Genomic DNA, 24584 nt, shown 5'->3' with positions numbered 1-24584 from the left:
AGCCATGCCAACAGTACATCCTTCCTGTGTCACATTCGTTTGCTATTCCTAGAATCTAGAGAGCCCTCGTGTTGCCTTTTCTGCAGCTCCCTATCTTTAGTGTTAAATTTCACTTTCCGGTGCCAGGTGCAGTGGCCTAGCAGCTAAAGTCCTCATCTTGAATGTGCCAGGGATCCCATATGGGCACTGGTTCTAAGCCTGGCAGCCCCACTTCCCATCCAGCTCCCTGCTTGCGGCCTGGGAAAGCAGTCAAGGACGGCCCAAAGCCTTGGGACCCTGCACCCGTGTGGAAGACCTGGAAGAGGATCTGGACTCCTGGCTTCAGATTGGCACAGCACCAGCCGTTGCGGTCACTTAGGGAGTGAATCATTGGTCGGAAGATATTTCTCCCTGACTCTCCTCCTCTCTATATCTGACTTTGTAATAAATAAATCTTTAAAAAAAAAAATTCCACTTTCCAAAACTTTTTCTATTAACTCCTGCTTTCCAAAAGTGTGCCACAGACAGGCAAAAGTAGCTCCTCCCTTAAATATGAGGAGTCGAAGTATCAGGAACCAGTGTAGTGTAAAAGGGGTTAAGAAACCATCTGCAATACATCCTACTTAGATGCCAGTTTGTGTCAAGGGTGCGCCACTCATTGAGTTTCCTGCTAATGGCTTGGGATGCAGTAGATGACTAGTCAAGTACTTGACCAGTCTGCCACCCACGTGGGAAACCTGGATGGAGTCGCAGGTTCCTGGCTTTCGCTTTCGCCTGGGTAGCCACAGCTATTGAGGGCAAGTGGAGAGCAAATCAACTGGTGGTATCCTTCCTTTCAAATAAAAGTATATTTAAATAAATTTCAAAAAAAAAATCATTTTTATTGGAAACAGTGATCTACAGAGAGAAGGTGAGACAAACAGAAACAAACAGAAAGATAATCCATGCACTGGTTCACTCCCCAAATGGTCACAATGGCTGAGCTAAGCCAGTCCGAAGCCAGGAGCCTCTTCCCAATTACCCATGCATGTACAAAATCCCAAGACTTTGGTCCATCATCTGCCTTTTTCCGAGGCCACAAAGCAGGGAGCTGGATGTGAAGTGGAGCGTCCAGGACACAAACTGGCATCCACATGAGAAACTGGTGTTCGCAGGTAAAGGGTTAGCCAACCAAACCTTCACATCAAACCCAAGCAGCACTATATTATCTAAAGGAAGTATTAGAGACACTATCTAAAGGAAGAAAGGAGAGTGGAAAAAACTATCTACTTTAACATGTATCACACTCATCTTAACTACCAGCCTGTCAGATTGCTAAACACCTTTGCTACCTGTTAGAAAACAGATGCACTGGCGTTCTGGTTCAGTAGGTAAAGCAGCTGCCAGGGACACAGAGCATGGGGAAGAAGCAGGTCAAGCCGCAGCTGCTCCAATTCTGACCCAGCTCCCTGCTAATGTGCTTGGGCCCCTGCTGCCTGATGGTAGACCTTGAACAAGCTCTGGCTCCTTTCTTTGGCCTGGTATAGCCTGTGCCTTTTCAGCCATTTGGAGAGTGAACCAGCAGATAGAATCTGTCACCCTTCTCCTTGTCTCCCTCTAATTCTGCCTTTCAATCATCATTGAAAATAAAGTACAGGGCCCAGCAGCATGGCCTAGCGGCTCAAGTCCTCGCCTTGAATGCCCCGGGATCCCATATGGGCGCCGGTTCTAATCCCAGCAGCTCCACTTCCCGTCCAGCTCCCTGCTTGTGGCCTGGGAAAGCAGTCGAGGACAGCCCAAAGCCTCAGGATCCTGCACCCGCGTAGGAGACCCGGAAGAGGTTCCTGGTTCCCGGCTTCTGATCGGCGCGCGGCTCACTTGGGGAGTGAATCATCGGATGGAAGATCTTCTTCTCTCTCTCCTCCTCTCTGTATATCTGACTTTGTAATAAAATAAATAAATCTTTAAAAAAAAAAAGTACAAAGTATGAAAAAAATAAAAAGTTTAAGAAGTCTTCTGAGTACAAAACACATTTCCCTTTTCTAATTCTGCCTTTCAGTCAAGGACGGCCCAATGCTTTGAGACCCTGTACCCACGTGGGAGACCCGGAAGAGGTTCCTGGTTCCCGGCTTTGGATCTGCACAGCACCAGGCGTTGTGGTCACTTGGGGGAGTGAATCATCGGCAGGAAGATCTTCCTGTCTTTCCTCCTCTCTGTATATCTGACTTAGTAATAAAAATAAATAAATCTAAAAAAAAAAAAAAAAAAAAAAAAAAAAAAAAAACGGGGCCCGGTGCAGTGGCCTAGCGGCTAAAGTCCTTGCCTTAAAGTGTGCCGAGATCTATCCATATGAGTGCTGGTTCTAACCCTGGCATCCCGGCTTCCCATCCAGCTCCCTGCTGGTGGCCTGGGAAAGAAGTCAAGGATGGCCCAAAGCCTTGGGTACCTCTACCAACGTGGGAGACCCGGAAGAGGCTCCAGGCTCCTGGCCTCAGCTCCAGCCATTGTGGTCCCTTGGGAGTGAACCATTGGATGGAGGATCTTCCTCTCCTACTCTCTGTATATCTGACTTTCAATAAAAATAAATTAATCTTAAAAAAAAACAGTAGGAAGTATGAAAAAACAAATATTTGAGTCTTCTGAGTACTATACACATTTCAAAAACCATTTACTTTTTCAGAAGTAAATCATCTCAAATTTTTAGTCTTAAAAATCAAAATTTTCGGTAAAGAATCCAAACTTTCATTTACATTATTTCACCAAAAAACCTTGCTTAAATTCCTTCAACTGCACTGCTCTATGCCCTGTGAATAAATAAGGACTATTAATACAAGAAAATATGTGACAGCAGACACTAAAGAACCACCTAGATTATTTCACTAATAAGCACAAGATTTTCTTGGCAATCTGCAGTCCAGTGGGAGTACTACCGTATCACACAATGCTCACACTCCTCAACAGGTAGGAAAAAGAAACTGGTGCTTTTTGGAAACATGAATTTACTTCATTTATCCTAGAAAATCCTCCAATAAAAACATTTTTCTGGTCTTTAGATCATTTAAGAGTTGCTTAAAGAGTACAATTTATAAATAATAAACTAGTCACAAATTACAAAAATCTTCACTGGAAAATCCATAACAGATAAAATAACAAATATTAACGAAATGACAGTTTGATGGTTTTTTTAAGCCATTGAACCTGATAGAATGTATGCTCTTAAGTCTAGAAGTGAGCAAGTGACAGACAAGTGCTTCCTAGCCTTTTGGCTAAGGTAAGTGTGATGCACAAACCACAACTCCTTAGGTCTTGGCTGAGCTTCCAAGTAGCCCCTCTGGAAATCCTCTAGTACCAGCTTCACTTCCTTCAAATGCCACGTCACCTCAAAAAAAGTTTATCTTCTAAGGTATCTCAAGGCCTACCACACTGCCAAGAGGGATTATATTTCTCAAAATCTTTGCTTAATGTTCTCAACTCCCACATAGGAAGTTACTCATTTGTCCCTGTAAGTTATGATAGACATATGACTTAAATATCAGTAACTGTTAACACGACATTGAGAACACATTAACTATTTCTGAAAGGTCCAAGTAACTCACATTTAACTTAAGTCTCTAACTACATGTTCAATCGTTAATATAACCTAGTTACTTTAATGTTGGGAAACATACTTTAATTTATGGGAAACAAGGGATTCATATGCATATGATTGAAACAAAACATTTAAAAATCATTCAGTAAAAACACTTCAAAATCAGTTTAAAAACTTTTTGGTGGACTAGCTTAACTTTTGCAGCTGGGTATCCATTTAGATACCGTCAACATATAAAAGATCTCTGATAGGTAGGTTTGAACACTGGAGGTCTACATAAGGTACTTCCGTCATTTGTCACAATCAATTTGGCCCATTTAGACATTATCACACCCCCTGGGAAAATGGAAGATACAGGGTAGGGAAAAAGAGATTTCTAATAGAAGGGAGAAAACTTAGCCTAATAACTTTAAACAGGATACATCTGTTTCACCCAAAATAATTTTTATCATGTGTGAAGGACTTAGTCTTTTGCTTGGTCGCTTAAGTGCAGTGGGAATGTCCCTTCAGGGACATATTAAATTCATTAAGAAGAGCACAACACTTCACAAGGTTGTGCTTGCTGCTGGTAGGTTCAAGCCTTCAGGTAGCAGCATCTGATGGATGGCCACCGCTTCTGGACCAGGATGTGCCACGTTCCAGGTGAGGGTAAGGGAACAGAGCCCAAGCCACGGCCATTACATGTTGCAAGCTTGCAAGCAAATGGAGCCTCAAGTAAAACAAGTTTTCCAAAGTCTATCAAAATCTGCCTTCAGTGGTGGCTATTACAGAGGCAGATTTGAACCCAAAATGACAAAACAAGAAGCATCATTAATATTAAGTGTAAACCTAACTGCCAATAAAAGAAAAATAAGGTAAGCACATCAACAAATTATGCTCAGAGCTCAAAGGAGGATCTTCTTAGATCACAATGAAAATCAATGAAGCCAAAGATTTACTAAAAGGTCACACTAAAAAAATAAGTAAACATGAATTCCCAGTTCAAACTGGTGTCTGTGTGAGCAACAACTTTTTATAATAACTCAGAGCTACAATTTTTTAAAATGATGTAGAAAAACAGCACAAATAAGTACCCACTTTTTTCAAGATTTACCTATCTAAAAAGCAGATGGAGGAAAGAAAGAGAAGGGTTATCTTTCATCTGCTGATTTCACTCTCCAAATGTCTGCCAGGCTAAACTGAAGTCAGGTGTCTGGAACCCCATCAGAGGCCCCCACTGGAGTAGGGCAGTGGGAGTGGTGTAGGAAGAAGTGCAAGTACTTAGGCCACCTGGGTGTTTTCCCAGGTGCATTAGTCGGGAACTGGATGGGAAGCAGAGCAGCCAAGTCTCAAGCCAGCATTTATATGGGATGTCAGCTTGGAAAGCAGCATTTAACACACTGAGCCACAATGGTGGTTCCAGTATCCAGTTTCTATATTCATCATTTCCACAGAAAGATTTTGAGGGAGTTGAAATGAGGGGAAAAGAAGAAAGAAAAAAGTTTCATAGTTCATCTGTAACTGTATTCACAAATATAAAGAACAAGCATAATTCTTTGATCTATTACTTTGATCTATTACATTTCAATTAACTCGAAAGTCCCTATCAGTATGTTTACACAGCTTATCTACCAACTTGCATCATAAAAACATGTGGTTTCCTGTTACCTATTAGCAAACAATTCATGATAAGATAAAGGTCTTGCTTCATATTTAACTTTCAATTTTGTTTCCCTGAGGAAATACCACGGACTGGCTGATCAACTAACTGCCAAAGAAATCAAAGTAGATGCTTTTACACAAACCTAAATTTAGAAAGAACTTCCCATACATACAGGGCTTTTTTTGTTTCCCAAAGTTGTGATGGGTTTTTTTCCCTTTGCCAACACAACCTCAATTAACTTTAACATTTGTTTATTTTTATTAGAAAGATTTACATAGAGAAAGAGACAAAGGTCCTCTGTCCGCTGGTTCACTCCCCAAGTGGCCACAACAGCCAGAGCTGAGCCGATTTGAAGCCAGGAGCAAATAGCCTCTTCTGGGTCTCCCACATAGGTGCAGGGTCCCAAGCCTTTGGGCTGTCCTCCACTGCTTTTCCCAGGCCACAAGCAGGGAGCTGGATAGGAAGTGGAGCAGCTGGAAAGGGAACTGGTGCCCATATGGGATTCCGGTTGCAAGGCGAGGATTTAGCTACTGAGCATGCCCTGGGGCCTCAAATAACTCTTGAATCACACCATAAACAATTGTTAGGGGTAGGCATGTAACCTACCACTTCAGATTTGGTTAAAACATCTATGCCCTACTGAGAAGTATCTGGGTTTCACACCCAGTGAAAGCATCTGTCTCTAGTTTTTAACTCCAGTTTCCTGCTGATGGATAGGCTTGGGAGACGGCAGTGATGGCTCAGTAACTGCATTCCCACCACCCACATGGCACATGTGGACTGAGCTCTTGGTTTCACCTGGCCCCATCACATGCTGCTTCAGATGTGTCCGAGTGAAAAACAAGATGGGTGTTTGTCTCTCGCTCTCTGTCTCTGCACATTTCAAATAGATAAATGCTCACTAAAAATTTTTTACTGAGATAAAATTGTTAAGTCAGATCATGCTTCAACCAATACGACTGCTCTATAGATACTTCAAACAAACAGTTCTACTTCCAACACTGATAGCAAACCTTGTGAAGATATACATGCTAAAATCCACACTGGCATATTTCCACAAACCTTAGTCACACACACAAAAAATTCACACATTTTCGTTTCTGCAAAAATATTAAGTCCCACAATATCCTGAACAAGACCTAGTTTCAATACCCCTGTATTATGGGTTTATACAAGAAATCTTAAGGCTCTTATCCTATTACAGTCAGGTTATCTAAGGGTCTAAGAACTCATGTTTCTCACTCAGGACCAAAGAAGAAATCCGTTTTGAATAAAAATGTGATTTTGACAAGCAATTATGTAATTTATGCATCTTTTCTTTCTGTAGCTTAGAAGCAAAATTTTCTGAAAAAATAAGAAATCCTTTTATGTGAAACATGACATCCTCTATGTAAGTAAGAAGACAACACAGTTGGAAACTCAAATCTGACATTTTCAAAGTCTGGAAACAAGAAAGATTTTGTCTTTAAAATATAAAGTATACAAGCTGGCCAAACATAACTCTTTTTCCAAATGTTCATTTTAGGTGAGCAGGCAATAATTAATAATATTTTATAGGGGACAAGAAAACGTTTTCTATAGATGAAATTAGAAATCCTTAAATCCCTAACTAAATAAAGGCAGTCAACTACTGCACCAGTGTGTATTTTCAAGTCAATACAGAAGCAAAACTCATTAACTCTTTTAAAAATACACACATTTAATGTTGGTCTGTTTTAATTCTAAGTAAAGCAATTCCAAAAATACAAACTGAACATCAGAGCCATGTGAACCACCATAATAAAATAAAACAGACATTCACAATAATTAAGTCTAAAGACAGTTCAGCTTGATAAATTGCTTTCCAAGTATGTTAAAGAAAGAGTTACTAAAAATACTGCTGGTGTTCAGTTAGAATTAAAGGACTTTGGGGAAAATGAAATAATATTATACAGGTGGAGTGAATAAAGTTACACGGGATTTACATTTTCCATTACCCCTAGATATAAACAAACATTCAAAAATTAACACAAACTTTGTGTGTTATCCAAAATATTGCAGCTGCAGGAAAGGCAACTTTAAATTAATAGCTAGGGGAAAATCAAGTTTTGGTGGAGGTAAACAGAAATGACAGTTTTTAATTTGCACTTTTGTAAAGCTCATTTACACCTGGCCAACCAAGAACCAAGTACAGGACAACCAAGTTCTCTGCTTCTTTTGGCTATAACGTGACTCCCCCCCTTTCCAAAAAAGGTCATCTTTTGAAGATGTTTAAAGAAATAAAGCAATTTTCTTCATAAACAGTCAAAAAATCATCAATGGAATAAATAAGTACTAACCCACACTTGCACCACTCTGTAATCACTACACTTTACATATTTTTCCATTTTGGTGGCAAATACCCCAATTTTTAGTCTAAAATCCACCAACCACTTTTAAAAGTAAAATGGACAGCCACCAAGAAAGAATATTCTTCTGTTTACTCTTTGGCTAAAAACAAAACAAAACAAAAAGAAATAGAAGACAACTCTAACACTGGTGATAAAAGAAATTGGTTTTTTTTTTTAACATGTAAAATAAAGTTATCAATTTAAATCTTGGTACATTTTATAAAAACAAGAGGTAATGTTGTAATAAGACAGCAGGAGCCTCAACTGGCAACATACTGCTTGTTAACCCTGTGCAATAAAATACTTTGTTCATACTACACTTATCCAAACATGACTAACAGTTACTACAAACATTGTAGGAATCTTCAAGGGACTCCTATAGACTTACTGTTAAAACCGAGACATTTACAATCATAACGTGCCATGAAAACGTGAAAACGGTACTTCTAGTAGGAGATAACGTTCATCTTATTTGAATTTGTTTTAGGTACTGAACAGCTGAGTTACAAGGACTGAAAGTGAAAAGCATTCTAAAAGCCCATGAACACTTCTTCACATCCTTCTTCAGAACACACTAGACTTGTTTGACACATTTCTCTTCATACATAGTAAGCAACAGCACCCAAAAAAGCCTGAGAAGAAATGCTGCTGTGTAAATACTGCAACTATTCCTGAAAAAAGAATTATGGGATATATATACTCCAAAGCTGCCCATTCCCATAATTTGTATTGCATAGGTCACATAATCACACACATATATATACACATATGTGTATATATATGCACATGCAAAGAATATATTAAGACGACAATGAAGTCTAGTCACAGAGCAATTTACAGGCTCAATATATTTTTTACACTTTGCTTGAAAGAAAATTTCAATATTTTACAGTCTTTTCAGTAGGCATTATATACACTGCACTTTATGAAATCGAAAAGGTACTGAAATAAATCTTTTCCAACATTTTGGTAACAAAACAGACAGTGTTTCTCCAAATACTTGTGCTATCTACATGATCTCTTTGCTCTGATAACCACTAATCACAAAAACTGACTCAATGGACTAATTAGAAAAGTTATCTAACACCATGCATGGGTTTGAATCATTTTTAATATCCTATCCTAGAAACACTCTACAAATCTTAAGATTTAAAAAATTAAGTCTCTGTTCTGATTTTTAAAAGATATCTTTTTATGACAATATCCATAACATTAACAGGTCTATGTTAAGGCTAGTATCGTCCCCATTTGTGAATTTTTTTGACCTTTCCCTCCCCCTTTCTTGTAAGAAAGATAGTAAAAGCCAGACTCCTTTAGGACTTTCAACTGTACCTACAGAAACTGAGTGCAGTGAACATAATGTTCAAGTCTTACAGTCAGGATGCAGTCGCTCCTTCCCATTCCACAAGATACTGCACCTTTCCGTCAAGTGTCACCCGACGAGCCAAAACTCGGTATTTTTCACCACATGCTATTCTACCTGCAGCACCAAAATAACTAGTAATGGAGTTTTTCAGGTGATTGAGTTGTAACTCCTGATCTGCTAAGTTATTTAGGATCTCTGTGTTGAGTTCATCAAATTGATAATCTTCTTTGCCTTCATCATCTTTTACAATTTCTGAGTTCTGAGTCTGGAGTGCTCTTCTTGGAAGCCGACCTCTTCTTCTCCGCAAATGTGGTATTGCAGCAGGCCAAGATCTTCCAGTTCGAGTTCTTTTTCTGGAGTCAGACAATCTGTGAAACCGAGAAGATAAAAACTGTCTACCAAGCATTTAAAGCATCCTTTGCCCAAGCAATATGTTCTGACTTTTTAAAAATCACTCTTCTGTAAGAATATATCCTAAAATCAGCCAAAGCAAAACAGAACATGCTATATAAATGCACTACCATTTGCCTTTATTACTTTAGATGCCACCACCTCCTTGGGATTGACCTTTGTAGAGCTTCCCCTCCTTAACCATGCACTATTAAGCGTAAAAGAGCCAAGTTTTAAATAGGAGGGCAATGAGGCAAAATATGACTAAGTAGTCCATTATTGCCAACAACCTCATCATAAACAAGTTTGCCAAGTACCAACTACACACAAGACACTATTCTGTGTGCTTAAAAAGTAGAACTAAATATTCTCTTATTACTAATTCTCTGCATAGCGAAGTAATGTAATGAACAGGAATAAACACAAACTAGAATTCAGAATGCGCTATTACTAGGCCAAATAAAATTTCTTAACTTCGGTGCTCACATATTTGATTAAAGCCTTGAGCTACACAATATTTGAAGCCCTTTACTCAAAACAAAAATGTAGTAGTATGATCTTATGACAAAAGAAACAGACAGCATAAAGGCTAAATTCAAAGACTTTACAATCACATGGCTTCAAATTTACAACGCAGCAATTTTACACAAGTTAAATATGCAAAGTTGCTATTTAACGTCCTCTGAGCCTCAGCTTTTTTTCTTAAAAAGATTTATTTTTATTGTAAAGTGAGATACATAAAGAGGAGGAGACACAGAAAGATCTTCATCCAATGATTCACTCCCCACGTAGCCAAATTGGCCAGAGCTGCACCGATCTGAAGCTAGGAGCCCAGAGCCTATTCCGGGTCTCCCACACAGGTGCAGGGTCTCAAGTCTTTGGGCCATCCGCAACTACTTTCCCAAGCCACAAGCAGGGAGCTAGATGGGAAGTGGGGCTGCCAGGATTAGAACTGGCGCCTATATGGGATACCAGTTTGTTCAAGGCAAGGACTTTAGCCACCCAGGCTACTGCATCCGGCCCCAGTTTTCTCATTTGTAAATGGTAAGAGCAGGATCTACAACTCAAAAACTGTGACTCCAAGTAGACTGTGCTCTTCATATTTGACATGACACGTTTTAGGACAAATTGAGCCTGGAGAGTTAAGTTAGATAAAATAAAGTTATATATCACTTAACAAGAGAACATGTTCCAAGGAATACATACTTAGGCAATTTCATCATGGTATCATAGAGTATACCTCCACAAACTAACACCTCAATATCACTTATCAATATGAATTCATCAGACCACCACATGTGAGATTCATCATTGACAGAAATATCCTGTGTTATATGACTGTATTAGGGAGGAGTCTACATACATGGGGGATCTGACTAAACCTCCTGGCTTCAGCCTGGTTCAACGTTGGTTATCGCAGCCTTCTAGGGAGTGAACCAGTGGATGGAAGATGTCTCCCTCTCTTTCAAATTGTTTCAAATACATATATAACTTTTTTTTTTTTTATTTTTCTAACTCTCTGAAAAGCCAGGCATGCTTACATATAGCAGGAACACAAAAAGGCCTAACAGAAACAAGAATTGCTTGTAACCATTGGTCTGCAGTGGAAAATTTCCTAGAAAATCTGAAAAACGTGATCCTTGTGGCTCTAAAAAGAAAAAAAATACTCAATTATTAATACGCTGCCTGGGACATCAACATTCAGAGTATCTGGCTCAAATCCCAGTTCTTATGCTTCCAATCCAGCTCCCTGCTAATGTGCACCTTGGGTGGCAACTACAGACGGAATACCAGGCTCCTGGCTTCAGGCTTCAGTCTGACCCAACCCCAACTACCGCAGCAGAGTAAATCAGCAAATTACTCTATTTGTTTCTCTGCCTATCAAATAAAATTAAAATTAAAAAAATTTTAGAGTAATAAAGAGAATCCACGTATGGACTGCTTCTAAAAAGGTACAAGATACATTTACATCAGCTTCAACTGTTAAAAAATTGCTACACCAACACTTTGCAAAGAGAAAGAATCTAGAAAAAAATTAACTAAAAATATTAAATATCTACCCATAATGCCTGGAAATGGTAGACGAGGTAGTTTCTTTCGTACTGGAAGCACCCGTGAAATCCACATCTGAGGTATTGGATGAATGTGCAGTTCCCTCAGTTCTCCTGAGACAAAAGAATTTAGATGGTATAAAAACTATATTACACAACAATAGAAACACTAATTTCCCCCCAAAATAAAATTCCTAAGAAAGCAAAAAATTATTTTCTATTTACCCTATAGAACAAGGTAAATCCAAAGCAGGATTCTCAGAAACTGATTCCTTATCCTGGAAGACAGAATGATACACTAAACCATGGTTCTAAAGCATGCGATACATTACTAACTTCCTGGTGACGCCACATACCCTTCTTTGACAACACACATGAATATATCCTCTTACCAAAGGTGGCTCAGCAGTTTTTTGAATCATTTTTCTTGTATATGGGCCAGGAGGACGACCCACTGACTTTTTCTTTCCTTTTTTTTCTATGCCATTGCTTACTTCCCTAAAATAGAAACCACAACACATGTTTTTAATCTTCACACAAAGAAAATTAAAAAATAGCAGCTTTATATATGTAACTAGATCTATACATACTGTACTTTTATATTAATGACAACATAAAAATTGCATTTAAATTCAAACATTTAAGAGATTTTTTTACATTATAGAAGGTTGATATGAAAATATCTTTTATGCTAATTAAAAATATATACCATCTAAGATCAGCAACAACAAAAACCAGATAACTAGTAGATGCAGGATTTGAAAAAAAATTTAGTATGCATTCTCCTATTTTAGGAATGCTTAAAATTACCACTAAAAATGGCTATGAATTTTAGCAGTTAATCTTCAGGAGCTAGGAACTATCGATGATAAAATTATAGTGAATTTGAAGAGGGACTGTCTTTAAAAAATTGTGTATGTCTGTCTGTCTGTCTTCCCAAGTTCTATTAACATGTAGAGAATTATGCCTGGGTTAGCAGAATGTAAAAAAAAAGGAGTAAAGAATCCTTCTCACACTGGCAGCAAGTCACTCACTCAAAAAGCAAAAGGAAGGAAAACTGGGGTAAATAGCCAAGGGCACTTCCAATTAATACAAAGGAAGAAAAAAGGCAAACAATAGTATACAAACATCTATTTCATTTACTCAACAACAGCTATCATATAAAAGAGACACTAGATAAAAAGGAAACAAAAACATTTACTGTGCTAGAAAGTTCATAATATAGTTCAAAGACCACAAATGTATATACAAGCAAGGTATTAGTACTATTTCTCATTAACCTATGGAAATTCAATTTCAAAAAGGGAAAAAGGAACAATACTACATAACAGGCGTAAAAAGGGTAAATGGGAAGTAGGGGAACACCACGGTGTATCAGCCTGAGCACCTGTGACACCAGCATCCCATAGGGACACCCGCTGGAGTCCCAGCTACTCTGATCCAGCTCCTTGCCAATGTGCCTGGGAAAGGAGCAGAGGACAGCTGAGGTCTTTTGGCCCTGAACCCGTATGGCAGGCCTGGAAGCTCCTGGCTCCTAGTTCTGGACCAGCCCATGTCTAGCTGCTGTAACTATTTTGGTGAGTGCACCAGTGGGTGGAAAATTGTTGTCACCTTTTCTTTCTTTGTAAACCTACCCTTCAAAAAAAAATAAGTAAATATTTTTAAAGGGGGGAGATGGGAAGGATTAAAGGAGAAAATTAGGGAAAACACTATCACTCTAGAAATTAAACTAAGGTCAGAGAGTAAGGATGAAGGACAAATTTAAGGGAGCCATAAGAAATAAAAACAGAGCACAATTAGACCTATAATCCAAACAGGGCAAAGCAAGGCGGATGGGACACAAAATGTTTTGAAAGATGATCAATATAATCCCTAAGGATCACTGACTAAAGAAAAACTAAAAGACCCTGTCCATACACAAAGCCCAGGAGAAATTGAGAGTGTCTTTAAAGAAACCTGGAATTTTGGCGGCTGTGGGGGGTGCCCCTACCGGGTCGGACCCAATGCTGGGGACTCACGCCAAAGGCACTGCCGGAACACAGTGAACAAGTCCTCGGCCTTGGGTGGCCAGTGCACCAAGTGGTGCCAGCTTTGCTTGCGGGCCACCCGGAGGCGAACTCTGGGGTTTTTATGATATGTAGTTGCTGCCTGGGGACACTCATGATTAAGGCCAGTTTTAGTGTAGGTGAGAAGTGAATTCTGCGTGATACCCAGTGACAGGGTCATGAAAGTTTCAGGCATGCGTGGGGACCGAGGCTGGTGGTTTAGAGAGAAGTATCCAGAAGATAATTTGGGTTAGACAGATTCACCAGCCCAATTAGGAATCCAGAGATGGGCTGTTAGTATAGAACATCACTGATCGCCACACACCAGCCCACACCAAAGCTATGCATGGGGGCCTCTTTGGCAGTGTTAGGTACCATTACCCGACTGAGTGGTGGAGTGGTCACATTTGGAGGGTCAAGACACTATCCAGCACACAAGAGAACGTGGTCTGGGGGTAAACTCTGTGGAGCTGTGTGGGCCCAACCCTGTGGAAGCACAAGTCCCACTGGTTAGCTCGCAAGCTGGGGTTGCGATGGACTGTTAGGTGTGACTATCCCACCTGCCATCACTCACAGGTAAAAGAATCCACAACAGTCATGGCAGGTCAAGGCAGCAGCACCTGAATGTGCATCCTAAAACAGGATGTGGGGTGGGCTGGGCTGCCACTGGAAGGGGGCAGAATGGGCAGGGCTGAACAAACCTTAACTCACAAGAAACAACAGAAATCAGGTTGGAGCACAGGTCACACCAAGTAGGCCCTTGCACCTACTGATCTGCGTGAGTCAGGGACGCTAAGCCACAGCATCTAAGGGGCCAGGACAAGTGAAGGGCTCTGCCAAGCTGAGTCAGAGCAACCACTGGCCTGCACGTGATCTATGGCTGGGAATAGGCCCGGTTGGGCAGCTAAGGGGACACCCTAACTGGGTTGAATTTTCCACCAAGCAGTGCATGGACTGGAACTGGTACTGCGTTCTGATCAGGATATGGTTGTAATCTCACTTGGCACAAGTCTGGACTAGGACTGGAAGCACCAACCCGGGCCAGACTCCAAAACCATCTGGTGCTCTGGAGGACCAGGGGAGATGTGTGACAGACTAGGCTAGGTCTCAGCCCTTACTGAACCATGTGTGAGTTGTATGGGGGTATGGCAGAGCCGTGGCTGGGTTGAAACATCCTACAGTAAAAACCAGATTGGGTTGAAGGCCAGTCAAGATAAGCCACTGTTCCTGCTAGGACAGGAGGTGAACTGAGTAGGGCTGGCTCATGGACCCACTGGTATGTGCGAAATCTGGCACTGCAAGAGTTTCTGATGGAGGAGCCTGGGCAACTCCTTTGGCAGGACACAGTCCCTGCAGGTAAGCACAAGAAACACAATAGGAAAACAGCCCAGAACAGGCTATGGAAATTATCCCACTGGCATACACATGGCATGGGTTGGGGGCAGACCAGGCTGAACCTGTTCACATCACCCGCTGGTGAGTCCGAGCACCAGAATAGAGTGTGGGCCGAGCAAGGTTTGGCTGCGGCACATACCAGTACACATTAAGGAATGCCAAGGTGAGATGAGCCGTACCAGATGTGGTTGCAGCGCCCAAACAGCACATGTGAAAACCCGGGGGAGGAGGCAAAGCTGACAGGGGAATGTGGGCTCCCCTGCTGGACAACTACTTCCATTGGAAAGCATGAGTCGGGATGGGGACAGATCAGACTAGGCAGGGCTATAACACCTGTGGGCCTCATGTGAACTAGATAAGGGAAGGGTCACGGTGGGCTGACTGTTCCAACTGGTGCAAACTAAAATTAGAGTGGGTGAGGGATGGTTGGGCTTAGCCGCAGCATTAGCTGGCAGAGGCTGGCACTGGGAGCTAATTCTGTCTGGTCAAATGCCAGAACCACCTGGAGAGTGCATAATCTGGGAGTGGGTGTGGCCTAGGAGGGAAATAGTAGGCACCTCCCTCAGGGTTACTACTCACTGGACAGCACGAAAACCAGGACAGGGCAGCAGTAGCTAGACAGACAGGCATCTGCCAGTAGGTATATAGGATGGATAGCAGGTTGGTTGGGTTGAACTAGGCTTCAATGCCCATTGACATGTGTGAGAGCTAAATGGGATGTGGGACAGACTGGACAAGTCTGCGGTTCATACTGGCAAGCATGGGAACCAGGGTAGGGGGCAGAATTGGTGGGGGTTATGGGGAGTCGCCCCAACTAGGCTGCAGCTCCAACTGGTTTGCATGAGGACTGAGTATGAAGTGGGTAGGATCAAGCTGGACTACAACACCTGTTGGTTCACGAGGAAGACAGGGCTGGAAACAGAACAGACCCAGCAATCCCAACAACCAGCATGTGCATAAACTGATTGGTGAGACGTACGGTGTTGGACCCTGTACTAGCAAATTCATGCAAGAATCAGGTCTGGGATCATCTCAGATGAAGTTTCTTTGGAGATCCCTCTAACTGAACTGCTGATCTTAGAACCCCAACCATGAAGAGACTGTCAGCCAGTGGACTCTGAATAGGTTTCATTGTGATTGGAACTGCAAGACTGGCAGCAATCCAGAACTGATGAACTATCAAAACTGTTTGAGCAGGACCTTCAGAGCGCGCCTCCCGTTGGGGATCTGGGATGGGTGGGAGGTTGGGTGGGGCTTTTCTCTTTGTTTCTCCCCTGACCCCAGATACAGGGGGAAAATATTAGTGTGGAAACAATGGTATTACCCACTTTCGCCCTGTAGCCCTTGACCCTTTGTACCCTAATCAATTAAGTAAGCTTATTACAAAATAATTTAAAAAATAAAACTATCCTTGTAAACAAACAAAAAAAGAAACCTGAAATTCTGCCCAGTAGCACCACACACGATCCATTCTCTATCAAAATCGTAACAGGGGGCCCGGCGGCGTGGTCTAGTGGCTAAAGTCCTCGCCTTGGGCATGCCGGGATCCCATATGGGCACCGGCAGCTCCACTTCCCATCCAACTCCCTGCTTGTGGCCTGGGAAAGCAGCCGAGGACGGCCCAGAGCACCGGGACCCTGCACCAGCGTGGGAGACCTGGAGGAAGTTCCTGGTTCCTGGCTTCAGATCGGCATAGCACTGGCCGTTGCGGTCACTTGCGGAGTGAATCATCGGACAGAAGATCTTCCTCTCTGTCTCTCCTCCTCTCTGTATATTGACTTTGTAATAAAAATAAATAAATCTTTAAAAAAAAATAACAGGGATGACACGGAGCATTAGTGAAATTCCTTTTCTCCTCTAATTCATAATTTGGGTAACTACAATACTAGCAAAAGTTCAGTGATAAATTCCAACGTGATAGGAATAATGAGCATGCTTTCAGGAAAGACATGTTAGCAACCACTCTTACCAACTTCAAATGGCTATGATGTATTGTAAACCCTTTGCTAGTTTGTAATTTTCTAAGAGTACCTGCTTCATATTTTTTATTTCCTCCTTACATTTCCCTCTCTTTACAACTCTCTTATCTATCTTGGCCTCCTATCTCATTGTGAAAATAGCTCTTGCAATCAGGGAAAAACTTTAGTGATTTTCTAACCATCCAAACTACAAAGAGAATTAGCATCTGTAAATGCCTTGCCTTTTCATCCCAACTAAAAAAAAAAAAAAAGGCGTCTCTCTTCCTATCAATACCTTCTATTGGTTTTTCGAAGGCACCACAATCCTTTCAGTAGGTTTGACTCCTATAACAACCTCTTATCCATGGGCTCATTTCTACCAGCACAGAGATTCCAACTGTCTCCCATTTAAAAGACGACCATTTAAGAGGTTCCATCTTCATTTGTTGTTGCACTTTTTATGATTTATTTTTATTTAAAACGCAGATTTACAGAGCAAAGGAGAGGAACTTAAAGATCTTCTACCCACTGATTTATTCCCCACGTGACTGCAACAACAGCTGGAGCTGAGCCACCTGAAGCTGGAAGCTTCTTATAGGTCTCGCATGCAGGTTCAGGCTCCCAAGATTTTGGGCCACCCTCTACCACTTTCCCAGGCCACAAGCAGGGAGCTGGATGGGGAATGAAGAGGCCAAACAGGAAACAGTGCCCATATGAGATCCCAGCCCTTGCTAAGTGAGGATTTAGCCACTGAGCCCTGTCATTCCATTTATTTAATTCTCTTCAGAGTATCACTTTTTTTTTAGAAGATTTAATTTTTATTTTTACTGCAAAGTCATATATATACACACACACACACACACACACACACACACACACACACACACAATTTATATATATAGAAAGAGAGAGAGAGGAAGAGAGACAGAGAAGAAGATCTCGTGTCCGATGATTCACTTCCCAAGTGACCTCAACGGTCAGAGCTGAGCCAATCTGAAGCTAAGAGTCAGGAACTTCCTCCAGGTCTTCCACATGGGTTCAGGGTCCCAGGGCTTTGGGCTGTCCTCGACTGCTTTCCCAGGCCACAAGCAGGGAGCTGGATGGGAAGTGGAGCTGCCGGGATTAGAACCGGTGCCCATATTGGAACCTGGCGCATTCCTGGCGCATTCAAGACAAGGAATTTAGCCGCTAGGCCACGCCGCCATGCCCCAGAGTATCACTTTTAAGAGTCAATGAAATATGTTCTTCCACTTTCTCTTACCCACTCCAGAATTTTAAATTGCAAGGCTTACCCCTTCTTGTTATAACTGTTTTTGAGTCTACTTACAACCCTCATACTTTTTTCGCATGTCATTTTCTGTCATTCACTGGCATTTAACATAGCTTAACGTACCACCTTTCTTCAAACATTCCCTTTTTGGTTTTCAGGGCTTCATGCTTATCTCACTGATCATCCTTTCTCAGCCTCCTTTGCCTATTTCATCTCTTACAGATTTGTCATCTGGGCTACAATGCATTCTTTTCGCTACTTGCTCCTCTAGTTAATTTTACTCATACTCATGGCTTTATGAACTCAAATTTTTATTTCTTGTCCTGACTTTCCAAACGTTCGTAAGTTACAAGTCCACATATCTGTATCTCACACTATAATTTAGATACGTCTAAAACAAAATTCAAGTTCAATGAGTAGAAACAGAAGAAATTTTCATTTTGCCAAAAACATACTTGGATAACAACTTCAACCATCCACCAATTGGTTCAAGCCAAATACTCCTATTAACTTTATTTAACTTTACTCTATTTAACTCTATTCTCCTTTCCTTCAAAAATTCAAATAGCAAAGCCAATAAATTTTGCCTCCAAAAGATGCCCTGTTTCTGTCTCTCTCCTTAAACTGTTAACCATTTGCCTCGACAAAGGAATCATCACCTATTTCCCACTTAGACCTATTCAAAAGCCCCAATTGCTTGCTGTGTCTGTTACTTAACACAATATGGAAATAATTGTTTTAAAAATGACTCAATCTGGGCCTGGCGCGGTGGCCTAGCAGCTAAAGTCCTCACCTTGAACACACAAGGATCCTGTAAGGTTGCCGGTTCTAATCCTGACAGTTCCACTTCCCATCCAACTCCCTCCACTCCCTGGAAAAGCAGTGGAGGATGGCCCAAAGCTTTGGGACCCTGCACCCACATGGGAGACCCGGAAGAGCTCCTGGCTCTTAGCTTCGGATTCGCTCAGCACTGGCCACTGTGGTCACTTGGGGAGTGATACATCGGACGGAAGATATTCCTCTCTGTCTCTCCTCCTCTCTATATATATACATCTGACTTTTTTAAGAAAAATAAATCTTTTTTAAAAAATGATTCAATCTGCATTCCAAGTGTCCTCAGAAACCACCCAAACTTAACAGACCTATAAGACCCTACACATTCCAATTCTACCCGATCTTCCTAATACCAGATGCTACGTTCTAGTCCTAACACAATATTCTGAAAATTTCTAGTATATGCTACAAGTCTTTGCATTTTATATTGCTGCCACCCTTGATCACCTCTGTTCTTCACATTGTTAGATTAGTCTCATTAACTCTCAGCTTAAATACTATTTAAATCATCCCACTTTTAAAACAAATTTCCCATCCCTACTAATCTCAGTTAAATTACTGTTAAAACAGTATGCTTTTTCCTAGCAACAAGCGATTATTCTACTTATCAGCTTTCCTCCCCCTATACATATACTCCATCAAGGTAGAAAGAAAATCTGTCTTATTATTGATTCCCCAGCTCTTAAAACAGTAAGACATTGACAAATGGCACGAATTAGTAAGTGAATTACTGAATGAATGATAAATGAGTAGGTCAGTTCCTAAGTTAATATGTAAATAAAACAGGGTTTATTACTGGAAAGCAAAAAACCTAAAACAAGTATCTAGCATCAATTTTATGTATCTTGTCTATGTAAGGAAACTACAAACAGGAAACAAAATGTCAGGGTTAACTGACACTTGCTTTGTAAAATATGAGATTAAACAACATTGTTAGTTACAAATAAACTAATGAGAAAAACTAAGCCATAATTTTTACCTTGAATCAGCTATAGGTTTAGATGCCTTTCTGCCTTTAATTTTAAATTCATGGGATGTTCCTTCAGGTTCTTTCTCTGCTTTGAAAGCTACATTTGGCGGCACAGGAGGAACACGAATTCGCAAACCAAATAAATGCTTCTTCTTCTTTATTTCTTTCCCAGACATAAACCTAAATTTTTGAGAAAATTAGCTTAAAATTTAAATATTAAAAACAAATACATGGTAGATACTAACTCATAACTTTCAGATACAAGGTCTTTATATATGAAAGTCCACCAAGTAATACAAAAACTCTTGTTGCCTTCTGCTTTCCTTAACTTTTATTTGTCCAACTGGGAGGAACAGGAGCACAGAAGAGAAAAGCACTCTTACACTTCTCTTTTTAAAACATGGCCTCTAACTCTTTAAAGGAAGAAGAGCACAAAGCATTGTCTTTTTTATTTTTTTCCATTATTTTAGCACTGTAATAGAAATCTAAAAACAGCTTTAGAAGGAGAAGCATTTCCTTTCTGAGCAGATCTTAAATAGTCTTGGTTGAAATAACAGGTGACACTACTTGAGGAGAAAGATAAATCCCAGAAGCCAGGAAAATTAAGAGTATTAAATACATACTATTGGGCATCTACACAATACGGCCCTCAGCCCTATCCTTTAGCTTCACGGTTCTTGTCCCCAAAAACCTCCATCCACTTCAGCTCTGCTGTAGCCCAGCTGGCCACAATAACCTCCACTTACAATCTGGAATCTTCTTCCACTCTTACATGCATTTAAGAAAGGAGACCCCTATTTCTACATACCAGCTATATTTCATTGCACATTGAAATTCCAAATTAACTGTTCTCTAAAATAACTTTATTAGTACAGTAACTATTCCATTAACTTAGGGCTTTGTTGAGTTGGTCTGAAGACCTAGCCACGAGAAATTGCTATCATTATTTAATCTTTAAAAAGCTACTAAATTCAAATCAGCAACCTGTTAGTAATGAAAATGTATACCTCGAGAGTTCATAGGAATCAATACATGCATTCATAAACCTTTTATTTAAGTAAAATTTTGAAAATATTTCAAAAACATACATACGTTGGTTTAAAAAAACGAGGGAGATACATATGAAAAATTATCAAGCAATATCATTTCATTATCTTACACAACTTGACATAGAAAATTATGTCTATAATGGACAGCAGTTACACATCTCAAACCACCAATTTCAATGTTTTTTAAAACTTTATACATTAATCTTTCAATGTTTTTTAAAACTTTATACATTAATCTCACAATTCTTAAGACAATGCCACTAATTTTTATATATACTAAATGTATTCTCACTCATAAGGATACACAAATCAACTTACATGGTCTTGTAATCATTTAATGCCTCCAGAACATGCTCATATCTTTCAGATTTTGGTGTGTCTGCCAGCTGTGAAGTATCAAGAAAAAATTTATCATACTATAATCGCATCAGTAACATAAACATGCCACACAGAGGCAACGTGATATAGATAAATGTACTCGTAGTCCTAAGACCTATGTTCTCATTCCAGACATTCACTGATATTACAGCCATCCATCAAGTCTCATTTTCTCACCCTCAAAGATGACAGTATGAATTCTACACCAACCAAATTAGTTCAATACATGAATCAAGTCATAGATGATTATTAGGAAACTGCAAATCGGAAATGCTATAAAAACTGGATTTTTTTACTAGCTATTAATATTCAGGAAATACATTAAGTGTATTTAATATTTACAAAAACTTCTAACAGCAGATACACAAAATGAAAGTAGTAAGAAGCATACTGCTTTATTTCCTACATCATCTATTATTTTCATAAACTAATAATCTCTTACTTTTAAAATTTTATGTGAGTCAGCACTGTGGTATAGATTTAACGCCAGCTGACATCCCACATGGGAGTATTAAAATCTTGGCTGCTCCACTTCCAATCCAGGCCCCTGCTAATTCACATGAGTAAGCAGCAGAAAATGCCCAAGTGCCTGTACCTGGCCAACCCTCAGCTGCAGCAGCCATCTGGGAAACAAACCAGCAGACAGATCTCTTCATCTTTTTGTAACTCTCACAAATAATAATTTAAAAAAATACGAATTGGAGAATTTTTATTTTCGTTACAGACCTTAGCACTAAGTGGCTCAATAATTTCTCATCATCATAAACTATCTATAAATACTGAGAGGTCTTGAGGCATGGAGGCTCAAGTTGCCACTTGCTACTTCAGCATTCCACACCAGAAAGTCAGTTTGAGTCCCGGCTGCTCTGCTTCCAATCAGTCTTAAATTGCACCTGGGAAGGCAGCAGAAAACATCAAGTGCCTGGCCAAGGCCACTGATGTGGGGAGAGCCAGATGAAATTCCTGGCTCTAGACTGGCCCAGCCATGGCTGTTGTAGCCCTTTTAGGTAGAGAACCAGTAGATGAAAGATCTCTCGTCTTCCCTGTCCTGACTCCCCACCATATTCTTTAGCCCTTAAGATTTCTAGGCCTCAAAACTTGAAAAACCAACACATTAGTCAAAAAAAATGCTCAAGCTAGATGAGACTTAAAGATCATCTAGTCCTATAATAGTTTACACAATTTAACAAATACAAAAGTTAACTGAAATGCTCAAATTAACCTGCCGATGTAGGAAAAGAACTAGAACCTGACCCCAGGTGTTGATCAATCAACTGTCAACATTTACTGAGAGCTCAGTCTCTGCTAACATGTTGGATGATACCAAACACATAAAAAAAGAAGTTATTGGTGCTCATTCCACTGTATCATACCACCTCCAACTATTTTAACTTTGGAAGAGTCCAGTAACAAAGAATTTTTCTTGAAATATAGAGAGAGTCTAACTTTAAAGATCCTTAGTCTAAACTCAATCTTCCACCAAGATTACAGTCTCCGATTACCACAGTTAATGAAGAATCCACTCAGGAAATCCATTTAGTAATTATGCAAAAATCTTCTATCTTAAAATGCTTTTATTCTCTCTTTTATAAACTTACCAAAAACTTGAAAGCTACTATAATATCTAAGTATGAGATTGGGTTGAACTTTTTAACAGCAACAATGCTTCTTCCACACCAGACTGTGCTGATAAAAAATATGAACATCTAAACTCTAATTCTTGCTTTTGATAAATACACCATTCATTATTACTGACTTCCATGAGATTAAGGCATTTAAGAATGCCAAAGTTTAAGTAATCTGTTTTAGCAACATTTATGCTATGTGCTAACCATACAACACTCAGACCCCAAGGACTGCTGTTAACCAGATTTCTATTTTAGCAGTTAACACATCATGTCACACCCTACTACAGTGGCTCAGGTTGCTCTGCTTCCAGTTCCAGCTTCCTGCTAATGCACACCCAGTTCAGGTTACTGGGTCCCTGCCACTCATATGCAAGAGCCACACTGCTCCATCCTGGACACAGCCTGGCCCATCTCCAAGTATTGTTGGAATGTGGGGAGTGAAACAGCTAATGGGGAGACACTGCAATCCCTCACAACTTCGGAAAAATGTATTAAAGGACACCTCTATCACACCTTTCTTTTTTCTAGCCAAAATAGCATTTACATCATAAAAGTTTGAGCTGCACCCTTATTCTTCTTATTTCCCTCAAATCGAGGTAGCACTCAGTATTATACTTTTTTCAAGAGTTATTTATTTTTACTGGAAAGGCAGATCTTTCACCTGTTGGTTCACTCCAAAAGTGGTCTCAACGACCAGAGTTAAGCTGGAGTCAGCAGCTTCTTTTGGGTCTCCCACGCTGATGCAGTGGTCCCAAGGCTTTGGGCCATCTTCAACTACTTTCCCAGACCACAAGCAGGGAGCTGGATGGGATATGGAGCAGCTAGGACATGAACTGGTGCCCATATAGGATCCGGACACTTGCAAGGTGAGGATTTAGCAATTAAGCCATCACACCATGCCTGATACAGTCCTTTATAACATGTATTTATTTTATTTGAAACACAGTCCACCTCCACGCACTGGATCAGAATACAAAAGCCTGGACACCACAGCAGGCTTATGAAATAGCTTAAACACAAATATATTGGGGCTGGTGGTGTGGCACAATGAGTTAAGCCCCTGACCGTCCAATTGGCATACCACCTATATCCTGGTTTCAGTCCCAGTTGCTACATTTCCAATCTAGCTCCTATCAGAAGTATCTCGGAAAGAAGCAGAGTTCAAGTGCTTGGACCCCTGCCAACAATGTGGGAGACCTGAATGGATTTTAGCCACTAGGCTATCATACCGGGCCGAAAAACAAATGCATCTTAAACAACTAAAAAAATAAATAAATAAATAGAAATATGTGGGGGCCCAGCGGCGCGGCCTAGCAGCTAAAGTCCTCGCCTTGAACAAGCCCCGGGATCCCATATGGGCGCCGGTTCTAATCCCGGCAGCTCCACTTCCCATCCAGCTCCCTGCTTGTGACCTGGGAAAGCAGTCTAGGACGGCCCAGTGCTTTGGGACACTGCACCCGTGTGGGAGACCTGGAAGAGGTTCCTGGTTCCCGGCATCGGATCTGCGCAGCTCCGGCCCATTGCGGCTCACTTGGGGAGTGAATCATCGGATGGAAGATCTTCCTCTCTGTCTCTCCTCCTCTGTGTATATCTGACTTTGTAATAAAAATAAATCTTTAAAAAAAAAAAATATGTGATGCATAAATATTAAATTCTGCCTTTCAGTATGAAAGGAGATTATCTCTAAGATTA

General features: G+C 40.6%; 1 protein-coding gene and 1 pseudogene across 8 annotated transcripts in view; one reads left to right on the top strand and one right to left on the bottom strand.

Annotated features, from left to right (window-relative positions):
- The first annotated feature begins 4228 nt into the window (after positions 1-4228).
- LOC101518774 (mitochondrial import inner membrane translocase subunit TIM14-like) lies at positions 4229-4565 on the top strand (annotated as a pseudogene).
- Positions 4566-6868: 2303 nt separating this feature from the next.
- Positions 6869-24584, bottom strand: part of MTF2 (metal response element binding transcription factor 2) — a 50388-nt gene continuing 32672 nt past the window's right edge. For all 8 annotated transcript variants that reach the window (XM_058659233.1, XM_004582045.4, XM_004582049.4 and 5 more), the window contains 6 exons: positions 21205-21272; positions 19847-20017; positions 11758-11863; positions 11591-11643; positions 11375-11479; positions 6869-9292 (listed from right to left, as the gene is read on the bottom strand). In XM_058659233.1, the coding sequence (XP_058515216.1) occupies positions 8935-9292; positions 11375-11479; positions 11591-11643; positions 11758-11863; positions 19847-20017; positions 21205-21272 (861 nt within the window). In that variant the 3' untranslated portion in view covers positions 6869-8934. The remainder of the gene's footprint in view (positions 9293-11374; positions 11480-11590; positions 11644-11757; positions 11864-19846; positions 20018-21204; positions 21273-24584) is intronic.

Source organism: Ochotona princeps, chromosome 2 (assembly GCF_030435755.1).
Source record: "Ochotona princeps isolate mOchPri1 chromosome 2, mOchPri1.hap1, whole genome shotgun sequence".
NCBI lineage: Eukaryota > Metazoa > Chordata > Mammalia > Lagomorpha > Ochotonidae > Ochotona > Ochotona princeps.
Note: the sequence above shows the minus strand (reverse complement) of the source record. Positions and strands in the feature narration are given on the sequence as shown.